Source organism: Aythya fuligula, chromosome 3, assembly GCF_009819795.1.
Source record: "Aythya fuligula isolate bAytFul2 chromosome 3, bAytFul2.pri, whole genome shotgun sequence".
NCBI classification, from domain to species: domain Eukaryota; kingdom Metazoa; phylum Chordata; class Aves; order Anseriformes; family Anatidae; genus Aythya; species Aythya fuligula.
In genome coordinates this window covers 53,472,345-53,488,296 of record NC_045561.1, presented here as the reverse complement: position 1 = coordinate 53,488,296, position 15,952 = coordinate 53,472,345, and the positions used below count along the sequence as shown (strand labels likewise).

The window sequence follows — 15,952 nt, the reverse complement described above, 5'->3', positions numbered from 1 at the left end:
TTCTGAGTGGGGGGCATGCAGCTCCCCTCACAGCTATGTTATTAAATTGTCTCTATTTTATGTAGGAGAGAATTAAACAGTGAAAAATCAATAATATTTTGTTGTTGGTTGTGTTTTGTTGTTGTTTTTCCTTTTGTTCATTTTTAAAGAAGAGACAGAAGAAGGTGTGTGTGTGGCCAGGAATGCTTGTCTCCTCTATGCCACAGAAACAAATTACCAATTCTAAATATCTGTGTACTTTGCTAGTATTAGCATGGTTTGGACCTCTGCTTAGGATTTCAATAGTATTTGCAATGAATGACTCAGAACTGGCCACACTTTATGAAAGGGATAACAACCAGCTGCTGGAATTGTAATTCCCAGAGCACCAGTAAAGATGATGGTAAAATCATGGAGCAACTCATTCAGCTGTCATGCTCATCTTCCCACATCCAAGGACTTGCTGCAAAGAGAGGCTCAAAGCCCGGATAAGGTGGCCTTGAAACAGAGACTTGCACATTTCACTTGTCTTACTGCACACACTCTGAGGAGCTGCTCTTCACAGAATTCGGGAATCTTCTGGGGATGCATTGGACATTCCCTCAAAAGAAAGCAAGAACATAGGCTGCAGTGCCTTGCTGGACACCACTGCTTTATGGAGGTGAGGAAAGCATTAAAAAAAAAGAAAAAAAAAAAAAAAAAAAGCAAGGGTATACAGAAATTGTTTCATCAAAACTCTTAAAGAATATCATCACTTTCTGACTGAAGATACTGGAAACCTTGCTATAACAATTAGCTTTAAAATGCTCACTGCAAAGAGCTTTTGCTGAAGAAAAGAACTGAGAGTGGAAATGTAAACTGGAGAAGTATTTTGTCACTTCAGTAGAGAACTTGTGCTGAAAAAGAAAAAACAAAACAAAACAAAACAAAACAAAATAAACCACACCAGATTTCATATTTCAAGCTTTTTTAGAAGTGGAGAACAATGGCATCAGAAGAATTCAAAAGTCTACTGAAAGAGATCTATGAGTGTCTAGGATAGGAACAGTGATGATGGTAGGATGTAGCACTCTTGAGCCAGCTGTTCCTAAGCATGGTGAAGACTGGACAAGTAATGGGAAGATAAATGCAAGTGGGCAGTGTATTTGAGGCATCTACCTACTAGTAGGATTTCAAAAGGTCAGAATTCCAAAAAACAAAAACAAAAACAACAAAACAAACAAACAAACAAAAAGAATATGATTCATGGACTTTCCCTGGAAAGTGAGACCTAGAAATAGGAATCACATGCCTATAACATCCTGAGATAAAATTTTGTTTCAAAAAACATCCAAACAAGCACTTACAGTAGTTTATCCATCCCTCATCTTTTTTGCTTGTAGCAGGGTTCCTTCTGAGTAGAGCATCTAGTTCACAAATCTGACTAGCCAGCAGTGATCAGCTTGAAGAACATACTTCTTGTTAACTTTAAATACTTCTCCTACTTATACTTATTAACCATATGACAAAGTTCAGTAGAAAATATTGTTCTGCTGCCTGCTGTAGTGGCACTGTTTTGTGATTTGGTTAGAAAAGCAAACCTTGATCCTCAGGTCAAGTGAAGCCCTGTGTCTTTACTCCTCAAGACCAGCACACCCTCTAGGAGCCTGCACATGCATCTGTAATGCCTACCAATTTGCCTGGTCTGTTGTTACTTCACTGATCTCCCTGTGTTACTTCATAGCCTTGAGGTGACAAGTTCTTGAGGTGGTTTGTCCAGCCAAGTGCCAAAGCACTGTGTTTGCTACAGCAAAGATATCTGTAGGCTGGCAACTTCTATACTCTGACATAAAAAATAAATAAATAAATAAATAAAAAATAAAAATGTCACAGACAAGACTGAATCTTTCTTACATATGTTAAAACATTATTTCATTTAATTTAAAAAATAAGGTCTTAAAAACAACTGGCGTGAAAACGTGGTGTAACCACACAACCATTTCATAGCAAGCTAAACTTAGAGTCCTACTTTAATAATTGATTTTTAAATATTCACCTGATTTTCAGAGCTGACGTGCACTTAAATCAATACCTGAATACACCCTTGTCTAACTTTGACTCCATTGGCAAGGCAAGAGTAGAAGACAAAACAGATGCTTCACTTTAAGGAACACAATGGCTGTAACATATACAGCCAGAGGAAGAGTTCATACTGTACTTTGTGTTTCTTTTCATATAATGCATATTAGAAATACTGTGGCTAAGCTTTCCAGAAACTTCTAGAAAGTATATATAAATACCACCAATAGTTTAATAATAATAAATCCTAATGTATTGTGTATCTTCTGGTATGTACCTCAAGTTAGTGTTAGGCAATTATCATAAGACAAGATTATAATTTCAAAGCTATACTCTAAGGTCGCAGTTCTGAAAAATGTTAGTGAGAAAAACAACCCTGAAATGTCTTGTAAGCACCTGTAAGAAAATAAAATTTTCAAACAGATGGCTCTCAAAAAAAGCCAACCAGTTAGTAAAACAGACCATGAATTAAAACTGTTCCAGTTCTCTAGCAGACTTTGTGTCTTATCCATAAAATCGTGGAAATGTTTAATAAATTGCTATCGTATTGATAATTAAAATTGTATTAATAAATACATTTGTTCCTTTTGGATTAATGATTGCTTGCTTTCCTGTCACAAGATCAGAGATATTCAGAACAAATTAATTCTCAAAGTTGGGGAAAGTAAAATTCTTTATCATTTGCAGACGTTTTTTGGTTAAATTCCTTCATTGTGAATAAGTGACTAAATTAGCTGGCAACAGGGTAAGACAAGAAGTGAAGTGTAAGACCTTGGCATTCACTACAATGTGTATGGGACAACAACTGAAGTCGCTAAAACTTGTGCTTAACCTTACAAGTTGCATGGGATAGTATAATCTACTAAGTGGTTTTAAAAATGCCAACTTATTTATATTCTTGAGCATGCTGGAACCAGACTATCATGACAAATATATATATATTTTGGATAAAATTTTTATTTATTTTTGTTTTACATGGCATCCATTCTTATTTCTATTCTAGTCATACAGAAATGTAAGAACTTGTTGGAGAAGGAAATCGAGGAGAATTAGGCAGTGAATTCTAAAATGAAAAAAAAGAAAATTTTATTAACCTAAAGAATTCATTTTTCTTTAATTCATTTGAAGAAAAAGCTATTTAAAATAATATAATAATAAAACAAACAAACAAACAAACAAAACAAATAGACAAAAAACCCTCCCAACCCTTCAAAAAAGCAGTAAGCAGATAGGGAAAAGAAACCAGAGTACATAATGGATTCTAATCAAAGAACAGTGACCATGTAGTATGGGGCTGCTCTATATATGCTGCAATTAAAAAATCTTCTTAAGATCATTTAAGGGAGAGGCAGAAGGTAAGACCAGTGTGCTTAACTAGCTTTAATTTGCTTTCTTCCTCTCATTCTATGAATTTTTGAGCATAGGATTAGAAATGGATAGAGCTTGCAAATTTTTTTTCAGACATTTTGTACAATCTGCTCCATCATACTCTCACAGTCTTTAACAGGGCTGTCTGCTCATGAATTGAAAACACACGAGAACACTAAAAAAAAAAAAAAAATCCAGCACCACCACCAAAAAAGCCTATCTCCTAGAAGGCTTTAGCTTTAGAAACAGTAGAATCAGACAGATAATCAATCCGATAATCTTCTACCACCTGCTTTTATAACGGCTGCTGAAAAAGAATCTGAGACACACAAGGCAAAGAGTTTGAAATTCTGGATTCAGTGAAGCCAGTGCTAAACAGCTGAGGCAGCATGCCATGTACAACACTAAGACTGAAGAAGCATTATATTCAAGTCCCTAGAAATCACATGAAAGCTAACACTCACAACTTGTCGCTAGCTGTCTGTGTCTACTGGTCATGTATGCCAAGATGAGAGGTAACTAAAAATGTATCAAATCCAAATATCCTCTCATCAGCATCCGGATTAGTTAAATACTGAACAAGGTCAGTATTTGGACTGGGGCATAACACAAGCAAATAAAAATAACTTGGATTTTAAACCAACACCTCAGTTCACCACATTCCTTGCAGACAAAATGGTTCTTTATCATTCTTTTACTTGGGGCCTTCTGTGTTTTGGAGCATCTACTACTTAAAAGTGCCCAAATAGTTATATTAACATTGATATTCAATAATTCTTTGCGAGAACATTGTAATCTTACAAATATTTGCACATCTATCTGAACCTTACTAGCTTTTTTATAGGTATAAACAACATTAAAAAATGCTCAGGACTATGTAATGTTATTGGATGCTTGCTTCTTAATCACTAAATATTAACTCAGAATGTTTGCATTAAGTTATGAAATCTTCAAAAAAAAAAAAAAAAGAATTTATTTATGCTTTGTAACTGAAGTTTTATTAGATTTAGGCTTGAAGTTAGGCTAGCAAGCTATTGCTTCTGAGACAACAATATCTACCCATTGCTTGTATATAGATGCAATTCATACGGCATTCTCAGTGTCTGCTAGGATTTCCCACTTTTCTCTTTTCCATATTTGTTTTGATCATGTCACAAGGACTGCAGGTGAAAAGCGTGTATCAGTGTATACAGTGAAACTGCAGAGACTACGCATACACTTATACACAATATTGAAATGTAGTAACACTTTTATCCTAATTGCTTCAAGGTTTTACATTTCAATAAAACAATGGGTGCCCCACTCATTTAAACAATTCATAGAACTACAGTCCATTAATTTTATATAATCTTTTTATATGGTAAATTTTCAAATCAATGTGAAGTCTGAGAATACGACATTATTTAGTTTTTAAGAAATAACAAAATTCCAAATGAATGAGCAAACATTTTGATTTGTTTTCATTATTTTATGGAATGAAGTCTTTTAATCACAGATAGCTTGAACAATAAGGTTCTCAGTACTGAATTTCTTAGTGATCAGTAGTCATACTGTAGAAGTAATCCATGAATTTCAAGAAAAAGACTTATTTAAAGTCTTAGATTTCAACAACCCATTAATCAACTGAATTAATTCAGTTCAATACCTGTTCAAAGGTATTTTTTGTCTGTTGTAAGAAGAGTTCTGTGATGGCACTAACTGACAAAACAATGTAGTGCAAGCATAAATGAAAAGTGAACTGGACAGACTACTAGAATTTTTAGTAAACATTTGTAAAGGAGATTTTCCATTTAGTGTTTATGTACTCACACTACTACAGAAGTGACAAAAAAAAAAAAAAAGAAGAAAACCACTGAAATTAAAATTACATCGGAAATTTTACTGACAAAAAATTTGTACATTTTGTCCACATTTTTGTGGAAGAAATTGAGGCACACTTAAAACTGCATTTCACTGCATTACTGAATGAGACCTGATAATCTCAGAAACAGCATAAATTCAAAGTATTTTTTTTTCTCTTGATGAATTCATACGACAATGATGTAGCTTGCTTTAACTGGAAGAAGGTAGATAGATTTTTAAAAAGGACCTTAAACATTCTATCATTATTTATAATGAATTTCTAGTGTTGTCAAGAAAAAAGCTAGGCTACGCTTCCTGCTTTCCTAGACATAATTATATCATGATGTCTCTTTTAGTGTGGAAGTCACATCAGATCAAAAGTTCCCTGTATCTACACAAATCGTATGTATCTAGGTCCACGTTAACAATTCTATATCCACTTGATACTCTTTACCTACAAAAGATTATTTGCACTGACTTGCTCCAAGATACAAATCACTATAAATGTGAAGTCTACCCTAGTTTTTGAAACACATCATCATCTACCCTAAAGAAACTCACAATTTTTCTTCAACAGAAACCTTGAGATGTGCTAATGTGAACCACATCTGTTATAACTCAAATTTTAGAGAAAAATCACAGCATTAAAGCATTAAATTTTGAAGGAAAAATGTTCAACTAAGTTTTCTACAGGTTGAAATACTATCTGAGAAAAGTTTTTCTGTAAAGAACAAAATAGTTCCTTGCCTAAGAGCATTAGTATGTAGTTCCTTGCCTAAGGGCATTAGTGTGATTCATTTTATAGGAAAAAAAATTAAACTAGCATTAGCGAGGTAGCTTGAAAATAAAAACGACAAGGTACAGAACAAAATTAATAAATCAGTGACAACACTGATATAATAAGTATCTCTCAAGTGCTGCAATGTGTACTTTAAACTTCTAAAAAAGAGAAAATATGTTCATCTTCAACTGCACAATGTATCTTAGCAACCACTTGATTTTTAAGAGTATGCACATCATTTGTCCTTTCCCTCCTGTAATCTCTGGTAGCAGAGCATCTGTGAGATTAGTATCAGTAGGATGTTCAGTAAGGCTTCCCTTTTTCAGCAAGCTTGTGCAAGATAGGAAGGAATTTATTTTTCATCAAGCTTGTGCAAGACAGAAAAGAATTTAAGAATTATGGCAAAGACAATTTTATACTTTACCAACTTCAAAAACAATCAACAAAACCCCCACCATCAATGCAACTATTAAATGATTCTCATGCCATCCTATCACTGACATGAATCACTTTTCAAACCTTACACACCTTTTCCAGAAATTACTACATTTGAAGAGATGTTACATATTTTTAGTAGCTTTACTTTGACATTCTTGACTATAAAATATAATGTACATATTAAAAAAAAAAAAAAAGAAAAGAAAAACAAAACAAAACAAAAAAACCTTCAAAATATTTGTTGAGTACCCAAAGATTTTGTACAGACTATGTGGGGTGAATAACATCGCTAAGAAGATCCTTCAAGAAGCAATGTAAGACTAGTTACAATTCCTATCTTGCAATATGATATAAGCTTTGCTGCTGAAAGGTTTCTGCTGATGTGAATGAAAATAGTAATATATACTTATATATATATTTTTTTCCATTCTTGTTCAACTAAGCAACTCCACACTAAGATGCTCTGCTTTTATGCCGATTAAATCAGTCTCTCAACTACACAAGTAGCTGGTTTCCCAGAACATGTTTACATGTGAATGCACAGCACTTGAAAGGAAAACGTAACTAATGTAAAATTCCACTGTTGGCAGGAAAGAAAGATCCTTTTATTACTATATTAACAACAACAAATTGTCCTTGTTACTCTTGGTGACTCCTGATACTCTAAATAGGTTTTAAATTATATCTGTTCAGCTCCTGTTAAACCACAAAAGCCACTTTTTATTGTTATTTTAAAATACAATACAGGAAACACAAAGAATGAAAGCTGGTAAAAATGGATCCTAATTTCAAATTAAATGACCCAAGCATTTGACCTTGTAGAAAATGAACCAAGAAAATGAGTACTTCAAATGTTACTGCACCTGCTGCTCATCACTGTGGAGGAACTTACTGGAGAAGTTAAGATTGGAGGTAGCCTGTGCTGCAGTGATCATGCCCTAGTAGAAATCATGATCTTGGGGGATAAATAAAATAGTCAGGACTTCAGGAAGGCAAACTTTCATCTGCTTAAGGGACAAGTGTATGGCACCCCCTGGAAAAGTGCCCTACTGAATAAAGGAGCAGAAGACACCTAGCAGACGTTTACAGACATTCTTCTTAGGGCACAAGAGCTTTCAATTCCAACCTGCAAGACACAGGGCGAAGAAGGCAGGAAGACCAGCATGGCTGTCAGGACCTCATCACCACCACCACCAACTTAAAGGAAATGCATAGGCAGTGTAGGACATACACCCTTGTAAGATCATGGAGATATGGCTTGTGAGTATATAGGGATAGAATCAAGAAAGGCAAGGGACTAAAATTAGCTAGGATGTGAAGAATAACAAAGATTTCTATCTACTTAGGTCAGCAAAGGAAGATAAAACATATTGTACCTTATTCTGTCAAGTGAGATAAGGGACTTGCCTACAACTGATGTGAAGGCTGAGATACTCAACAACTTTTTTGCCTCAGTCTTGTTCTGACCATCTCACTTATGTCCTCCCAACTCATGGAATCTCAGGGTAGGGTCTAGGGGAATTAAGTACAACCCACAACAGGAGAAGACCAGGTTCAAAGCCAGCTGAGGAACCTGAAGGTGTGGAAGTCCAAAAGACCCAAGGAGAAGGGATCCTGAACAAATGGTGGATGAAGTTGCTAAGCCACTCTCCATTATATTTGAAAAGTTGAAGCAGTCAGGTGAAGTCGCCAGCAACTTGAAAAGGGGAAATATAACATACATTATTAAAAGTGTAAAAAGGAGGACCCAGAGAACTACAGACCAGTCAGTTTCACCTCCGTGTCCACTGAGATCATGAAGCAGATCCTTCTGGAAAACACGTTAAGGTACACGGAAGACAGGGAGGTGGTTGGCCTGACTAACGTGGTGGCCTTCTACAACAGTGACAGCATTAATGGACAAGGGAAAAGCAACTTACATAATTTACCTTGACTTGCATAAAGCCTTTGATATGGTCCCATTCAACATTCTTGTCTCTAAATTGGAGAGAGATGGATTTGACAGATGGACTATTCCATAGATAAAAAATTAACTGGATGGTCACATCTGAAGAGCTGTGGTCAATGGCTCAGTGTTCAGGAGGAGAGCAATGATGAGTAGTGTTCCTCAGTGGATCATTTAACATCTTAATTGGTGACATGGACAGTAGGATTGAGTGCACCCTCAGCACTCAGTGAGATACCGATGTCAGCATAGGTGACACCAAGCTGAGTGGTGTTGTAAAGGGAAGAGATGCCATCCGGAGTGACCTGGATAGGCTTGAGACATCGGGCCATGCAAATCTCACAAAGTTCAACAAGTCCAAGCACAAGGTACTGCACCTAGGTCAGTGCAAGCCCAAGTATCAGTACAGAGTGTATGATCAATGTGTTGAGAACAGCCCCGAAGAGAAGGATGTGGGAACATTGGTGGATGAAAAAACAACGTGAGCCAGAAATGTGCACTTGCAGCCCAGAAAACCAACTGTACCCTAGGCTGCATCAAAAGAAGTGTGGCCAGCAGACTGATGGAGGTGGTGATTCTCCTCTATTCCACTTTTGTGAGATCTCCCTGGATTACCGCATTCAGCCCTGGGGTCCTCACCACAAAAAGGACCTAGACCTGTTAAAGTGGGGCCAGAGGAGGGCCACAAAGATGATCAGAGGGCTGGAGCACCTCTCCTGTGAAGACAGGCTGGGAGGGCTGGTGTTGTTTAGCCTAGAGAGGGGAAGGGTCCGAGACGAGGTTATAGTGGCCTTCCAGTACCTAAAGAGGGCCTATGGGAAAGATGGAAGAGGGAGTCTTCATCAGGAAGTGTAGTGGTAGGACAAGGGATAATGGTTTTAAACTAGAAGAGGGTAAATTTAGATTAGATTTAAGGATGAAACTCTTCACTCAGAGGGTAGTGAGGTGCAGGAACAGGTTGCCATGAGAAGCTGTGGATGCCCCAACCCTGGAAGTGTTCAAGGTCAGGTTGGATGAGATTTCAGGTAACCTGATCTAAGTGGGAGATGCCGGTCTGTGGCAGGGAGGTTGGAAAAGGGATGGTCTTTAAGTCCCTTCCAACCCAAACCATTCTGTGACTCTATGATGACTGGCACAATGTATCCTTGCACGTGTTCAAAACTGCCAATACTACATTTTAAGAAGCCTCTGCAATAGTGGCTTATTTTACCAATACCTTCTACAGACGATTTATTTGATAATTTTCCAACAACGTTTATTACATGACTATTCATTCAACACTACAGGCTTGATTCCGGTATTCCTGTCTTGCCTTATGCAGAGTAATTTCATAAATAAAGCCATTTAAATCACTGATATGGCTTGAGGAGTGGTGAGCAAAGAAATCTAACAATCTGTTCTCTTGAGTTTGTAGTAACAATGCGAAGCACCATGTATAAAAACAAAAGTGTACCAATTTGTAAAAGAAAAAATCTTCAGCAAAGAGATCACGTCATTATAGCAAATAAAGGCTATATTTTATCTTTGTAATCTTCTTGATATAACAACATTCTGCTCACGTACGGTACAGTAAGAGATCAGAATCACATGCTGCCTAGGAGGGTAATAAATGTATCAAGCAACTTACTAATGCATAAGGTTTTCAAGTAACATGCATGCCTTAGTATATTGTTTGTGTTGTCTGCAAATCTACCTGAAGTATTTTTCAAAATATGTTACTTGTGTAAAAATACAAAGCACTATGGATCAGCTTTTTCAGTTGCTAAAATTGACAGCTTTTATCATCAGAAAAAGCTTTAAAAAACGGCATAAATGAGAACTGCTACCCAAATGTCAGGCCCCTGTCTTCTCTATGTCCCATTTCCATTGTGCCAGCAAAAAAGTATGTGTCACTACTGCGAACCACATCAAGACTTGATCTGGATATTACTACAGCTCCTTTCAGTGCAAGTGTTGGCTTACGATGGTTTAATCTACAGTGGGAAATGAAAGTCTTCACTAAAACTTAAAAAGATTAAGAACATTTCCACTGGCAAGATAAAGAAACCACACTATGTTTGTAAGTAGTATGTCCCTTCTTGTTCTTTTGGAAATATTTGTCCGCACCCCGAAGTAGTAAAACAAGACATGGAACAGTTCTAGCTCTGAACACGATGCAACTGAAGACTGTACGATAAATTTTTATTCTACAAAAAAAAAAAAAAAGCTGTTAGAAATCGATGGTATAACACATATGTACAGTAGCCAATTTATTAATGCTTGAAAGATATTAACAAAGATGAATTCATTAAATAATACATTGTTTTATATCACTACCAAATGATTTATTTAACCTTTCTCACCAAGTAATTTACCTACACCATGATACTACAAGTAATTTAGCATACTTCAGGTCCCCATTTAGAAAACAGACTAACTTTTTGTTAAAAAAAAAACAAAAAACAAAAAAAAAAACAACAAACATTTAACATTACATCTGAAAATAAAAGCTACTGCCAATATGTGTTTGATTCTGGGTATTTACATGGTTTATGACTGAAGTATTTTCAGTCTGCATGTATTAAAACAAAATAAAGAAAATCCCTTATATTCAGAAAGTACCCTTACAACTAGTTTTGTATTTTTGGACTTCCAGAACCATATCTACCCAACCAGAATACTAGTAGTAGGTTGTGCAGCTCCAAACAGCTTGAGCCACAAAGCCTGCGCATGAAGGTACTTTTTACCTTAAATACTGTTCATCTCAACTCCTGGGACACATTCTGGTAATAAACGCATGAGCAAGGTCTTTTACAAAGCAATAATTCTTTAATGCACACCACACTACAACCTAATGACTAGTACTTGCACAGTAGATAAAGAATCATTCATGTCCACTTTCAAAGGGCTACCTTCCTTAAACTGACAGTTTATTTCCTATCCAGAATAGAAGTCCCTATTATTGAAAAAACTGAACCATGACACAGCATGAAAAAAATAACCCACATCCCGGAGGAAGAGGGCAACAAACACATGCATAACTTGAGTCTACTTTCAAAGGCGTGCTTATGCTTTACACTCATGTGACATTCTCATACTTTTGTCCCTTTGGGAGAGCAGGAAGGGAAATTAAAACTTGGATGTTTACTCTTTATCAGGAAAGATCAAAACTCTAATCTGTGCTAAAAAGTGTTTCTTCTATCAAGGGCCATTCATGTAACAGAATCTAATCCTTGATCCTATTATGCAAGACAAAAACAACTTTCTCAAAACTGAGTGAAATGCTTTCAGACAAAGTCTTAACAAATGTTATTTTGAAAGAAGTTGGTGGAACTCACTTGAGTAGAATAAATTGAAAATCTTACATGACCAAATCATCCACCACCAACTTAAATGACACAAGCAGCAAAGTATATGAAACAAGAGAGAATAGTGCTACTAATTTACCAAGGCAGCCAATTCATCTCGCCAATTTAACAAGAGGTTCTACTTCAGTATTAAGCCACCAAAGCACAAAGTCCCCCTTATTTCTGTTAAAAAACATGTAGGTTTTTTTAGACCAATGACAGCTTTTTACTTTTCGTGCAACACTTCTGGACTTTGAGTCACTAAAAACAAATAACCACAAAGTACTTAAACACTACCACTACCTATCCAGAATATATCCAGAATACTAAATATGTTACAAAATAAGACAATGCAAATATTTAAGTTTTGGCTTCATGTGTATCTGCATTTTAAAAAAGAAAGCTAAAATCCTACTGTATATTCTTACAGTGTATCATGTTCCACCTTCTATAAGTAGTAAGAACTTCATACAGCGATTAGCATAAGAAGGTAAATAAAAGCATGACAGTATTGCAGTGAAATAAGGTTATCTTACTACCTAAAGAAGGTGAAAGGCAAATTTTTATAACCTAATTTCATTTCAATTTTATTGAACTGTCTACAATATTCTGTGAGTGTGTGCACATACACAGACACGCACAGAAAGAGTGGTATCTACAAACAGTTTACACAAATATTTACATACATATGTCATATACATAAACTAATGACTGCATGATTTTCAATGTAAAAACCATATGCTTCTTTCTTGCACATTACAGCTGTTGCATTGGTCTTACAAAAGTAATATAAACCTTTTGCAACAACTAACTAAGCACATATCATAGCTGATTCCAAGTTTTTATAGCTTGCAGGATTTAAAAAAATACAATACCTAGAACACTGTTATCAAACAAATATGCTTTATTGGCATCTAAAAACAAAATGCACCCAACATTAAAATGTACTTTTTCATTTTTTTTAAACCCACTGCAGTACGAGGAACAAGTCACAAACACTTACTTTAGAGAAAACAGAGACTATAGTGTAGATTTTACAAAACCACTTTTAATCTCTGTGTTATGCTCCTTAAGTAACATGGGCCATTTCTTTTTTTCTGCCGAATTGTAGGAACATAAAATATCACAGCTTTGTCTATACTTTAAAATTCTGCAGCAGCCTAAAAACACGGACAAGATACACCAGCACCTGTTTTCAAGTATAACAATTTCGATAGCCAACCTAAGGGTAGTATCTAAAAAAATTCCATTGTCTTCCATAGGAAGTCTTTGTTTGACAAGCTGTTATTTTATCTTTGTGAAATTAAAAGCAAGTGGGGGCAAGTTTATGTTTTACCAGAGAAATAAAAAAAAATGTTTACCTACCATGTTCAAATTAAGAACAGTGTTCTATACAAGTCAGTTGTACAGTTATTTAAGCGAAAGATGAACATGAACATCAGATTAACTTAATTCTGGCAGACAAAAGTGAACTACTAAGGTCCAGTCAGCCATTTATCTATTACAGAGAGATGACAACTTTACAAAAGGTATCTTTTACCTACTGAGTGATGATTATGTCCCCTCAGTTTCTGTGCTTTCTACCACTGGTTCACTTTCTATATCAGCTTCTGTGTCACTCTTCTCTTTGTTTATCTCGACTGAAGAGGTCAGTTTTTCATAAAGTTCTGGTTCGTCCTGCACCTGTGCAGTTGGTGGCTGACTTTCTGTCTCTGTATTTTCACCGTTTACCTGGGGCATATTATCAGCTTTGCGTTGGGGAGCAGCCCCATCAAAATATTCAAAAACCCGTGGATGTGGAGGGGGGATCCAGTTGTTTGACATTCTGTCTCTTCCAAACCTGTTCCCGTTAATTTCTCTGCAAAAGTTAAAATCTCTGTCATCCCTATCCCTCTGTCTTTCCCAGGGTCTTCTGCGGTCATCAAAATCTCTGTGAGCATCTGGTTCAAATCCTCTATTCCAATTGGGACCACTTCTACTATCAAATCTATAGTTTACATGCCGAAATCTCTCTCTGTCTTCATGGAAGCCTTTAGGGCCACCATAAATAGGGAAGGCATGATGCTCTCTTTCATCATAATCTCCTCTCTGTCCCCAGTGCTTGTCTGAATTGAAAGCAAAATGCTCTCTTCGGCCAATATTATCTATACCTGGTCTTCCAAAATTTTCTCTCATGTCTATATGTGGTCTTGCAAAATGTTCTCTTCCATCTACTGGAGGCCTTCCTACACCCTCTCTTGGATCAATTGGTGGTCGTCCAACAGGATCTCTGACATCCACTGGGGATGGTCTATTAAGATTATCTCGATTTTCTACTGGAGGAAAACGATAATCTCTGTCTCCTTCCTGCTGTATGTTATCCCCTCCAAGTGGTAGTCTTTTCTCTGGATTAGAAATGCTATCAATATTTTGTCTTCCTGGTGCTCCAAAAGGTCTTTCTGTTTGATTAAAAAGATCTCCTGGAGGAAAAGGACCTCGAGGTGGTGGGTGAAGAGCTGGATCAAGGATTGCTGGAGGAGGAATACTACGCTGTGGTGGCACTCCTGGCTGCATTAATGGAAACCTTGGTCCAGGTGAGTGGGGCATCAGGCCTGGACGGATATCTATGAGAGGCATTCCTGGCATCCTTTGATTACTTATGTTTAAATGAGGCATATTTTGAACACCAGCTGGATGCTGCATTGCCAGAAGTCCAGAACTGCTTGAAATATTTGGTGGTGGCACTCCCATAAGTCCAGAACTACTCGAAACATTGGGTGGTGGCATTATGAGAAGACCAGAGTTGTTTGAGACACTCGGTGGCTGCACTCCTGCCAGAACTCCTGAGCTGCTTGAGACATTGGGTGGCTGCATTCCTGGTAGAAGGCCAGGGCTACTTGAGATGCTGGGTGGATGCACTCCAGCTAGAAGCCCTGAGCTACTTGAGACATTTGGTGGTTGCACTCCAGCCATAAGTCCAGAGCTACTTGAGACACTAGTTGGCGGAACTCCTCCTGCAAGGGAAGAGCTACTGGAGACAGTGGGTAGCTGCACTCCTCCTGCAAGACCAGAACTGCTTGAAACAGTTGGTGGTTGCACTCCTCCTACAAGTCCAGAGGTGCTTGAGACAATGGGTGGCTGTACTCCTCCTGCAAGTCCAGAGCTACTTGAGACACTAGGTGGCTGGCCTTCTCCAGTAAGCCCAGAACTGCTTGAAACACTGGGTGGCTGCACTCCTCCAACAAGTCCAGAGCTACTTGAGACATCACTTTGCACTAAAAAGCAGCAACAAGAAGAACAGTTAACAGAAAATGCCAATGCATCACATGGCATTCAAAACAAAATGCAGCTTAATACATTATTCAATTAACACAGAGTTAATCTCTGCAGTGTCTCATTTTCTGTAATGAACGTAGATCACTTTAATCATGTTGGTGATAGACATTAAGCCATGGAAATGAACATCTCTAAGTAGTAAAGAACGCACAGCAGCTTAAAATTGACAAACTCCACAACCATCACCCCATTTATGCAAGAGAAGTATTAAAATCTTTGATACAGTTTATACCTTCTGTATTCTACCCCCTCCTTCTTCTTTCCATTGCCACTTACATAGAAAGAACACACTTTCTAAAGGCTCAGCTTTATTTCTCAAGTCTACAAAGAAGAGATTCCTGAGCATGAGCTGCTAAAAATCAATGATGAGGTGATGACAGAGGTGATTTCCATCACTCCTCCAGTCTATAACTTCCTACTCTATTAATTAATGCAATAGACAAGGATCTGCAAAAAAAAACAAAACCTCACAGGCATTTTGATATTTATTGTATGTAAAAACATCAGACAATAAACATATTTCTTACCAGCTCTATTGTTTTCACTGGAAGAAATCTGAAGGTCTGTAAGATGTGATCCCTTTTCATCTGATTCTGGTTTGCTGATTGGCAGAGGATTAAAAACACTTCCAGCAGACAACGTTGGAGTAGCTAGGTTGCTTGTAACTGTGCCAACTGGTAAAACGAGGCTACTAAAAGGAACATCCTTCATCGTCTCTTGTGTAATTGGTAATGGAGGCTGTACTAGAGCTGCAGGGAAATAACAGAAGTGTATCAGAGTAATCATATTTTCAGCCTTTAAGTTTAGCTTGGCAGATGTCAAGATGAAAAATCAAAATAAGTGAAATTACTTCAATTACCATGGGAATAATGATGGTTTTGATAACAATTTTTTTATCCT

General features: G+C 36.9%; 1 protein-coding gene across 4 annotated transcripts in view; it reads right to left on the bottom strand.

Moving 5' to 3' along the window:
• SCAF8 (SR-related CTD associated factor 8) overlaps positions 1 to 15,952 on the bottom strand; it is a 155,933-nt gene that overhangs the window by 89,468 nt on the left and 50,513 nt on the right. For 2 of the 4 annotated variants that reach the window (XM_032185500.1, XM_032185501.1), the window contains exons 19-20: positions 15,580 to 15,801; positions 13,278 to 14,991 (exon numbers count right to left, since the gene is read on the bottom strand). In XM_032185500.1, coding sequence (XP_032041391.1) covers positions 13,292 to 14,991; positions 15,580 to 15,801 — 1,922 coding nt within the window. In that variant the 3' untranslated portion in view covers positions 13,278 to 13,291. Of the gene's footprint in view, positions 1 to 12,623; positions 14,992 to 15,579; positions 15,802 to 15,952 lie in introns of those variants that run through there. The other 2 variants (XM_032185503.1, XM_032185502.1) reach the window with 1 other exon arrangement.